The sequence below is a fragment of the Egretta garzetta genome, unplaced genomic scaffold (genome assembly GCF_000687185.1).
Source record: "Egretta garzetta isolate BGI_Z169 unplaced genomic scaffold, ASM68718v1 scaffold101, whole genome shotgun sequence".
Taxonomy (NCBI): Eukaryota; Metazoa; Chordata; class Aves; order Pelecaniformes; family Ardeidae; genus Egretta; species Egretta garzetta.
The window spans coordinates 2,042,078-2,052,701 of NW_009258666.1; the positions used below are offsets into that span (position 1 = coordinate 2,042,078).

General features: G+C 50.5%; 1 protein-coding gene across 1 annotated transcript; it reads left to right on the top strand.

Moving 5' to 3' along the window:
* The first annotated feature begins 1,389 nt into the window (after positions 1–1,389).
* Positions 1,390–10,082, top strand: DCDC2B (doublecortin domain containing 2B). The gene is made up of 12 exons (XM_035903955.1): positions 1,390–1,648; positions 1,830–3,724; positions 4,568–4,625; positions 5,068–5,144; positions 5,380–5,511; positions 6,047–6,193; positions 6,664–6,703; positions 7,140–7,208; positions 7,437–7,626; positions 7,863–7,963; positions 9,285–9,434; positions 9,541–10,082. Exons 2-11 carry the CDS (start codon positions 3,447–3,449, stop codon positions 9,432–9,434), a joined length of 1,242 nt encoding a protein of 413 aa, XP_035759848.1. The 5' UTR covers positions 1,390–1,648; positions 1,830–3,446; the 3' UTR covers positions 9,541–10,082.
* The last annotated feature ends 542 nt before the right edge of the window (positions 10,083–10,624 follow it).

A 10,624-nucleotide genomic window follows, 5' to 3' on the forward strand; every position in this document is an offset into this window, starting at 1 on the left:
GGGGGGGCTCTCCCAGGCTGCAGCGGCACCCCCGCCCCTGTCCCCAGGCCTGTGTCAGGGGTTACCTGCTGCGGAAGGGGTTTCGGAGCCGGCGGGCAGAGTACGAGGCGGTGGTGCTGGAGATCGAAGGAGACCTGAGCCAGCTGGAGTGGAGGGGACGGCTCCTGCCCCAGCCCGTGTTCGTCCCCGAGGTCGGTGCGTCGGGACGGGCGTCTGAGGGGGAGGGCACGGGGACACAGCTGGCAGCGTGGCCTGATGGACCGGGCAGATGATACTTTGGCTATTAGTCCCAGGAACCTCTAATTTTGCCAAATTAAAAATGGTAATTACTTAGCCGAGGCGCGTAGGACTCTCCCTGACTCGTGCCCCTGAGTCCTCGACTGATTTCTTCCTCTGGATGAAGCTCGGCCTCAAGTCAGACACCCTTGTGAGACTCCTGCGGGTCTTGCCCCCAGGCATCCACCTTACCCAGTCACACTGAACGGTTGGACCCGCTCCTGCAGTGGCTGAGCGCCGCTCTCTGATGTTTTCGCCACTTCTGGAGGAAGATCCCCTTAAAAAGCTCACGATGGGTCAAACCAGAGCACATCGGTGTTGTGCCAGGAGTGCTGCTGACAGCAGATCTCTGGCCGGGACGGAGCCTCTGGCCCACAGCAGAGCCACCTTTCAGATCTTTATATTTTCTTTCGCATTTGTTTAATCTCTCACACGTTGCCCCTTTAGAAGCCAAGGCAAAGGAAGCGTTCAGCTCTGCAGGAGGCTGTACCGAGTGACAAGGCCAGTGCAGAAAAACCCCTGGAGGAGCTGGATGCCTCTGAACCAGAATGGGACCGGGGCTGCGGCAGCGCGGAACCTACAGCCCAGCTGCAAAGTGAGAAAGAGCTGAGCTCCGTGGGTGAAGGCGATGTAGCGAGACCCCCACATCTCGGCGCTGGTGCCGGTGAACGCACTGAAAAGGGGTGCGGTGCCCCAGCAGAGAGCGCGGATGGGCAGAACGACAACAGCGTGTCCTCTGTGTGGGACAGCGCTTTCCTGGAGGCGGAGTCCCTCGAAGCCCACCTGGGTAAGAGGCGGGAGCTGGCGCACAGCACAGCCTGGGGCTCCAGGTGACCTGGTGGCAAGTGCCGGGGGCACAGCAGGTCCTCAGAGAATCAAAACCTTGAGAATATCCTGGAGAATTTAGAACAACTTGGCACAGGAGAGACAGTGGGTGCCATCTGAATCTTTGTTCTGATAATAGGTTGCTCTTCCGTTTCTTTGCAGAAATGCCACTTGAGGACATAAAGGAGCTTCCTCGAACTCGGTCTGGTCTCCAGTCCTACAGAAATCACTTGATCATGGAGTTGATGTGGTTGCAACAAGCTATCGTCAGCCGTAAAAATGTAAGGGCCTGACCCTGCCTCTCCAAAAACAGCAGGTCAGACCAGCGCCTGTCTGCAGCCAGAGCGGTGCCGCCTGAACAGTGATGGTTCAGTTACCCAAGGATTGGATTGTATGATGGCAGTGCCCTTTTTTATTCCCCCCTTCTCTGGGGAAAAATAAAAAAGGAATGATGAAGGAAAACAGTTTAGATCTGGTTAACAAGCTTTACTCATGGCCTGCTACGGGGACGTTGCTGCTCTGGTACCTGTCCTGTCTGTACGCAGCGGTACGTGCCTAGGCACCGGCTACCTTAGCGAGCTGCTCTTGGCTTTGCTTGGAGTGTGAGGCTCCTGCATCTTCTGGCCAAATGCAATGATTTTGCTGGCTAATCTGCAAGGGTGGGTGCTTTCCTACTTGTAGGTCTCTGGGGTTTAATCGTTGAATGCTTGGTTTTCTTTCTCTTGCAGTACTTGATGCTGAAACAGAAGCTGGGGACTCCTGACCCGTAGGAGGGCATTCCCGAGCACATGGGGCACTTGCATTGGTGTGGAGAAGCAGTGGAGCTGCAGCACCACGGTCGTGACATGACCTCATGGTCAGCAGCAGCTTAGGGGAACTCCAGCTCTGTGGGTTGACGTTTTCCACTTCAGATGAATGTGGCAAGAAAGCCTTTTGTTTCTTTTAAATGTGAATATTTGGTCAAAGCAGGGATTAAACATCACTGTGAAGCCAGGGAGGTGGTTATGTGTCCTGGAGGGAGTCCCAGTGAGGCCTCCTTCCGCAAGAACCCTATTTCTGTTGGCTGAGCTGGACGGTCCTACGGAAAAATTGAGGCTGGGAAGACTGTCGCTTACAGAAGGCACTTTCTGACTAGCTGGTTGCTTGTGGTGGAACTAAAATGCCTGAAGGCAGCGGGTGCTTTGAACTTCCAGGAACAAGCTCTTCTCCGCTGAACTGTGTGTGATCCTATTGGTATCCAGGTTGTGCGTTTGGGCTGGCTCTGCCCGTCACAGCTCTGCGGTATCTGCGATCTCCAGGCACTCGTGGTAGGCTTTGGGGAACACCTCGTTGAAGGATTTAAGGAGGAGAGTTTCCTAACTTTCCCGTGCAGTTGGTGGGGAGCAATGGCACATCAAACCTGACCTTCGGGAGATGAGGCTTGGTTCCCGACTTGCAGATCTCTGACCATGGTAACTTCTCTCTGTGTGGCAGAGTCCCCTGACTGGTGCTTGAGGGAGCAAGTAAGGACTTATGGGGTTGGGCGCTTTTTCTGTACTTTGCTCTAGTTCAGGGGCATTTGAGGTCCCTCAGAAATGGACTTTCCACGTGGTGCTATGGTTCCCTAGTGTGAACGCGAGTTGTCTCTGCAAACACTCTGCGTTCCCGCTGACTGAACGGTCACTCTCGCCATATGGCGGTCATGTCTTTCTGTTCCTGATGATGCTGACTTGTTTGCGAATAAAAAGCTTTCCTGAAGTTTGTCTCTGAATCTTTCTATTCCTGTCTGGTTTGCCTTCCTCTCCTGGGCAGAGCCAAGTGAGTCCATGGCCAGCTTTGACCTGTGGCAACCTGTTCAGTGCAATGGGTGGTGTGTCCGCTGGGATGGGGATGTTTCAGGGGACAGAAACCCATGGTGCTTCTGCAGGTAGCAAGTGATGGCACAGGGGCCACAGCTTCTGGGTAGCGCCGGTCTGGATGAGATGTGAACTGCTGCCGTAAAGATACTGGTAATTAGCGTACCTCCAAGCTTGTTAATCTGAGCCTGGTGGCCACGGTGGCTGGTGAGGGAGCTCGCAGTACTTGGTGTCTGAGGGTTAAAGAGCCGTGTGGTTCCTGGTTCTCAAACAGAAAGGTGCTCTGCAGGTTTGATGTGGCCTCCAGACAGGCCAACAACTTCCTCCTGCTGGGCCTGCATCCATGGAGACAGCCAGTCAGGCCAGGCTGCGCTGGGAAGGGACTGCAGAGCGGGAGAGCAGCCGGTCAGAAGGGTTTGGGCTCAGCAGGAGGCTGGCCAGGGCTCTCCTCCGCCCCCCACGTCGGTCTGTTCACCTCTGTGGTCAGCGGGGCTTGCTTGACCCACGGGGATGAGCTTCCATGGCTTAGCTCTGGCACCTCCGGCCAAGAACGTGGTGGTGTATCGCAATGGTGACCCCTTCTTCCCTGGGAGGAAGGTTGTGGTGAACCAGCGGCGGTTCCTGAACTTTGAGGCGTTTCTGAACGAGGTGACCAAGAGCATTCACGCACCCTTGGCTGTGAGGAACCTCTACACACCCAGGCATGGCCACCGCGTCGCTGAGCTGGAGGAACTGCAGGACGGGTGCCAGTATGTGGCTGCAGGCTTCGAAAAGTTCAAAAGGCTTGAGTGAGTAGATGGAGCTTTGGTCTCTGGGTTTGGTAAGCAGCTTTAGCTCACCTCTGTGGGGAATGTATTGGGGTGTGAATGGAAAAAAAGAGAGGTAAGAGGGGTACAAACCCAATGAAAACCAGGGACTGATTAGTTTCTTTTCCTGCTGGAAACTACTGAACACATTCCAGATCACTTGGAAAATGCAGGTATTCCTGATAAGGTTATTTGCCTCTCAGAAGAAAACACGTTGGGGGAGGCAGGCGTCCTCTGGCAGGGTGTTGAGATGGGTGCTGCTCTGCCTCCCGTGCACCTTGTTTTGTGGCGTGTGGGAGGTTCTGCTGCCTGCTCCCTCGGCACAGCTGGCAGTCACACTGTCTCCGCTGACAAATACTTTTGCTTTGGTTTGACAGAAGGTTTTTTTTGTTTTCTAACCCTCCAGTTAGAGCTGGTTTTGTTCATCCTGAAGCACAAAGGGCTAAAGATGTTCATGGCATCATCCCTGGGTGTGTATTGCATTTTGCTGGGGAGGTGGCCCAGGTTGCGCTACCACCGCTCAGCCCTTGGAGCCTCGATCAGTGATCAACGCAAAGGAATAAAACGCTCTGGGTGTCTTTAGCACGGAGATCTGAAGTGGTCTGTATTTGGCTGGGAATTTCTTAGGTGTAGCAGACTTTAATTTAGGCTGAAGTTCCAGGAGTTCCAGGTGAGGAACCTGGAGAATCGTTTCAGAAGTGACCCAAATAAGCGACCCACGCATCTAGTGGCGATGCTCCAAGGCAGAGTAGTCAGCATTTTCTTGCTGCTCTTTGGTCAGTCACCCCGTTGGTACATGGCAACGTTGTCGTCTTGTTCTCACAGCTATTTAAATCGTGGAAGGAAGGAGCTCCGTGGGACAAGGAACGGTGACGGTCTGCAGGTGAATCCCTGTGCTGAGTGAGGGCAGGCGGGAATGCAGAATGAGCGTGGGGGGGGTGAGAGACATTAGGGCTGGTGCTGATGAAACTGAAGTTGAGATTTAAGGCTGCGAGGTGCCCAGTGGAGACCAGGGAAAAGTGCCACAGGAATTGGTAGGACACGCGAGACAAGCGCAGCGGCTGCTGCTGTGTACCTTCCGTCCCCCTTAACGGCGCAGGGGAAGGATTTGTGCTCAGAGGTTCGCTGGCAATTCTGGAATGCGCTCAGCTACGTGAAGAGCATCTCCAGCCTTGGTGTTGCTGACAACAAACCCTACCTAGCAGCAGCAAGCGTGAGGGCAGGGCAGGCAGCGTCCCAGGGCTCCTGATGGAGGAAAGGGAACAGCCCTGGGAGGCTCAGTGCCAGGGCTGTCGCTGTTCTTGTGCACTGAACTTGGTCTCTAGTTCCGCACTGTAGCTCCCTGGAAGCCGAATGTCTTGGTGCGATGGCAGAAGCACACCCACCTGCCCTGCGTGATACAGTAAGTGCCTTGGTATTTTCTCCTTGGAGGGTCTCTGGGAATGTTTTTGGAGGCTGGATGAGGGAATTTCTTCCTGAGATCCTGGGAGTACTGCTCCACAGGGACAATTCCCAGCTTCTACCAGAAATATTTGTTGCAAATATTGTCCAGACACCAGCGGCTGGCTGCTTGTCCCCATCTTCCACAGCTGCAGGAATACTGGCTCATTGCATGCTCTGGGTTGTTTCTACTGCAGTGTTTTCCGGAATGGGGATTTGCTGAGCCCTCCTTTCCCGCTGCCTCTCTCCAAGAGCACCCCACTGCAGTGGGACGCACTGCTGGCCACGCTGACAGAGAAAGCCGACCTGCGCAGCGGAGCTGTTAACAAGTGGGTATCCAGACAAGGCACTGCTGGCTCCCCTTTCCTTACGTGCAGAACATAAGCAGCTCTGATTAGCACAGAGGACGGGGAGTTCAGATAGCCGCTTCAGTGTGCTTTTGCAAACTCATTTGCTTTTCAGGCTTTCCCATCTTTAATCAGAGATAACCCCAATGTCCCGGGTGCTTTCTTAGGAGAGGTGATGTTGCTGGTGGTTGGGTGAAAAAGCAACAAGCAAACAGTAAAGCACAGCATAAAAAGGGGTTTGTGTCTAGAGAAGAGGGGCTTTTATCCAACAAATACAGCCTGCCTTGTCCTCATACATCTATTTACTGACACCCAAGGAGAAAGCTGCGATCTACTGCATCTCACTGATCACTGGGTGTAATATTTCAGCATACTTCCTTGGAGTAATGCCCAGAGGGATTGATCCTCTCTGGCTTGTCTCAGTCCTGTTTACCACTTTGCTCGTGTTTGCTTCCACACTGAGGGGTTGTTCACAGTCTTGTGACAGCTCTAAAGCCTTTGCTCTCTCTTCCCCGAGGCTCTGCAGGCTGGATGGAACCCAGGTGTCTGGTGGGGAGGAGCTGGTGAATGGCCGTTACTACGTGGCAGTGGGAAATGAGGAGTACAAAAAACTGCCTTACTTCGAGCTGCTGGTGCCCCAGAACTCTGCGTACAAGATGCTGCGGTACGTAGACTGTGGCTGAGGGGTTTAAAGAATCCTCTCCACGTCGGTCTTCAGCTAAAGCCACCCTTTTTGTAGCCCTCCTGTTCAGGGCTGTTGGCTTCGAGGCTTGAGTTTTGCTTCATCCCTTGGAAGTTGAGGAAGAAAGAATGTGTTTTCAAAGCTTTCAGGGTAAGGGTTAGCCCCTGAAATCCAGAGTTCAGCGCCAGAGAAAGCGAGTGGTTTGGTTGTTTCTCAGTTAAGTGTTCATCAAGCACTGAGGAGCCCCTGCCCACTGGGCTGGGCATTGAATTTGAGAGGCCTGTAGTGGGCAGTGTGATAGAACAGGAATGTGCGCTGCTGGGGAGTGTGCTATACCTGCACTGAGGAAAAAAAAACCTCCTCCAGGGGCCCTCTCTGACAGGAAAAGGTAAGATCGTGTCCTCCTACAGCTGACTTCTGCCTGACGCTGAGAATCTCTTTCTTTGTTACAGGAACCACCCAAATAGCAGGGGCAAAAAATACCGCAGAAGGGTAGGTCGCTCAGCTGGCGCGGGACTGTTTGTGCTATGATTATGGTTGCTTTTGTGCAGGGATCCCTCCATAAGCAGTGGATGTGTACAGAGATTTGCATTCCCAGTTGCCATGGCTACAGCATCCTTGCTTGGCACTATTCCCAAAGGAGAGGAGCTAGGGACAGCTACGTGGCCAGATCACATTTGAATTAAATCTCACTGCCTGAAGAAAAACTCCTTAAGGTGGCTTCACTTACCTCTTCTCCTTTTTGGCTGATGGGCAGGGAGAATTCATCCTGGAGCTAGGATATCTTTCCTCCTCACTGTGCGGGTAAAATGCCCAACAGAGATTACAGATACTAGGACTGTCCTGGATTGTCCATTGAAATGTGCATCTGTGCTATTTTCTTTTATCATTTCTTTTTCCTTTTTTTTTTTTTTTTGTTTGTTTTCAGTTTGGTGAACTCTGTGCCACCTCCCAGGCCAGAGCTGGTGACTCTGCTCTTGCTGAACCACCTCAACAGGTAGTAGTGACTCTACAAAGTATTTTATGCATTCCCTGTATCTGATTCGCTTGTAGTATCAACTTAAAACCCTGGTCAAAGAATGCGGTGTTACAGCTTTGTACCAGTCGGGACCAAGGGTCACAGGGGAAGGTTGCAGTGTTTAGGGGATTGCCTTCAAAACTTCTCTTGTTTTATAAACTCCTGTATCAAGGAGGCCTGTCAGAAGTGTGTGATGAATACTTTCAGCTGGACGGTCACAGGGTGCAGGCCATGGGAGCTGCAGAGAAAGACAAGGTCCCAGCTGCTTTTCCAGAACTGCAAAGACAAGCCAGGAAATCTCGCCTCAGAGAGGAAGAGTCCATTTTCCATGCTACACCTGTCCGTGCAGGACAAAACAGAAGGAGCAACAGGAATGTGCAGCACTGGCCTGATCAAGGTAAAGGACACTGCTGTAAGTGTAGAGGAAGACTGGCTTTTCTTTGATGCTAAAGGACAGAATAGCTGCAGATGCCCTGAAATAAAGCACAATGCATTCAGTAACTTTTGCATTTCTGCTTCTTTCCTCTCCCCATCTGGGCCCATACGAGGACCTTTCTGTAGCCTCAGCGAGACCAGGCCATGGCTGCCTGCCACACCCATTGAACAGCTTTTTTTCTTTTCTTCTCCTCACAGAAGAAAGCGTCTATAAAATAAGAGATCCCAGGAAGGAGATGCGAGGTGCCCGGGAAGTAAAAGAGGATGAACGCACAACAGTGGACGTATCCATTGATCAGGTCTGAGAAATTATTTTCTGCCCTACTCATGGTCCCACTGGGCTCTGTCGGTGCTGCAGGTTTTGCACAGCAGGGAGGCCAACTCCAAGAGCTAGCCCTTCAGAGCCAGCCTGTGAGAGCATGTCAATCAATAGTTTATAGCAATTCTTTGGGGAAGTCTTTCAGTTTTCTCGCTAGTTTTAAGTCCTATTTGTTATGTTTATGAAGCATCGCGCTTCTCTACAATGTGTAAAGATGAAAGTAACCACCAGGGGGAACTTCAGAAAGCAGAGGACAGCGAGTAAGTGCAGGGCTTTGCATTTTTAGAAAACTGAGGGATTGTCATCTGGGCAACGATTCCCTTCTGGAACGTGAGAGTTACAGCCTCCCGCTGCAGTAAGGATAGCCAAGGCTTTCCTGGGTGTTTTTTTGTGTGTGTACTACTACTACCCTTACTCCTGTTCCAGAGAGTTGCAGGAGAGTTTACACCAAAAGCCCAAACGATACACCACAGTAAGGTGTTTATTCCACTTAATGGTTCCATGAAGTGTGTAAGATCCTTCCTGGATGTGTTCAGATTTCTTACACTAAAATTCAGTACCCCCAAACACAACTTGTTAAGCCAAACTTGTCTGTCGCTAGGTGAAGCTTAGTAGCTGGCACGGAATGAACGTGTAGTTCATAAAATGACTGAACACATTTATGAGATAGTAACAAGTTTAAACCCTTTTTTTAAAAGGGAAAAAAAAGTAGTTCTTTTCAAAACAAAACACTGTGTGAAAAACATCTGCAAGATGCTTCTTGTTTGTGGCGTATTCATGTTTTAAACTCTTCATAAGGACAGGTAGAGTTGATGTAATGGGATGACATGCATTATATTGTAGGTGATTCACAGTTCTGCCTGGGTAGTCTCCCTGGATTAATTAGAACTTCAAAGGAAAACAACTCCTTTGAACTTAAATTAGAGAAAGCCCTAGTAAAGAATTAGCTAATGGTTCCTGACTTCTTGGCTCAGGGGGGAGCCTGATGCTCTGCGTTTGCTTTAGAGGCTGGGTAGGCATTTCCCAGTGGGGTGGGCACTCTGATGCTGCTGCTTTCCATGGGCCTTTCCACCCCCACAGATCACACTGCTATACAGTTGTCATGATCTGAGTGCCACAGCTCCCCTCTGCAGCAGGAGAGCATCATTCGGCATTAAATAAACTACCTTTGAATTTAATGTAGCAACTCAAGCTTGCGTACCAAAGCCGTGGTAAGACTGGAAACAGAATCCAGGAATTTAGTCTTTCTGTAATAGCGAAGTGCTACATTAACAACTGTATTTCTTTCTCACTGCAAAAAGGCACAGACTGCAGAGAAATCACAAAAGGCCGTGGCAAGGAAAAGGGATGCCAGTGACTCTGAGGATGAAAAGCACCAAAGGATGTTGCCCTTGGCAGCAAAGAGCTCTGAAGAGTTCACAAAGGGAGCAGGATGGGAGAGGGACAGTTAGGTACGCGGCTGTCTGTGCAGCTGCAGATAATGTGAATCCTAGATCTCTGTACCACCACAGACTGGCCAAGCTTTTTGATAAATTAACAAACTCTTGTAAATTCTAGCACCCTCATCATCTGAGCTGGAGAAGCAGAGTACCAGTGAATGCTGAATCAGATGCACGATGTCGTTAAATAATGAAGATCTTCCCCGTTTCCTCGTCTTGGTGGGATGACGATGCGGCAGAGGAGATGGCTGCTTTTCTGCACTCTAATTAAACTGGTTTGTGTCTGAACTTGGGAAGGAAGACTTACCAAATACCCGCCTCTACAACAAAAGGCCTGCCACGAAGTGTGTTCTGTCAGATACTTCTTATGAAGAGATTTCGTTGCATCGTTTGCCCTCTCACTTGGAATGCCTGGATAATGTTTGCAGCAATCAAATTCATTGCCAAGCATCTATACATCTTGTTTCTGTTAACTTGTCTGAGGAGCATCTGCCTGATTTAGGAAAAATCATGGTAATAAACAGCTCTTCTATGAACCCCCTCCCTGCAAGGCTTTCTGTATTTCACTCCCTGGTGTTCCTGATTAATTACAAGGGTAACAAAGTTGTTTGGTTTGTTGGTTTCTTTCTTCTTCTGTGATCTACCTGGTCTTTTGGACTGATGATTTCACTGAAAAGGCAAAACACCCTTCCTTCCCTGGGAACAACAAACTGCACTGTTGTTTTACAGATGAGTGGCACTCTACAGGGCTCCAGTGGAGAAAAGCTGTATGGTAACTTCAGATAGGGGGAGTTCCTAAACAGATTCCTTCTACAGAAAAAACAGTTGGTCCCAGAAGCTCCCGTTGAATGATTTATTTACCATTTATTATCCCTCCAGCGCTGAACAAGACAATTCAGTCATCCTTGCCTTGAAACAGGCACAGACAAAAAAATTTCCTTAACTCAAGACATTAAATAGGATGTCCTTGCAACATGCCTTGTTCCACCCTGGCGCTCAGGGAACACAGTCCATGTTTTCACAGGTTTTGACATCCATGTGTCAAAATACAGCTTCCTAGGTCCAACTGAGCCAAACGGTCTGCTGCTGAGCCCCCCTTTAGGCACGGGGGTTACCTTTGAACAGGTCCTCTTCCTCTGCTTCTCACTGCATCTCGTTCACGAACCAGCTATGCAGAGTGTGACTCCTAGGACAGTGAGCAG

What these genes read in the sequence shown, in the direction of transcription:
- DCDC2B (XM_035903955.1), top strand. Translation starts at nt 3,447, where the DNA reads ATGAGCTTCCATGGCTTAGCTCTGGCACCTCCGGCCAAGAACGTGGTG. An exon ending in GGAACGGTGACGGTCTGCAG is followed by an intron (nt 4,626 to 5,067) that starts GTGAATCCCTGT and finishes CTTGGTCTCTAG; the next exon opens with TTCCGCACTGTAGCTCCCTG. An exon ending in TGGACGTATCCATTGATCAG is followed by an intron (nt 7,964 to 9,284) that starts GTCTGAGAAATT and finishes CACTGCAAAAAG; the next exon opens with GCACAGACTGCAGAGAAATC.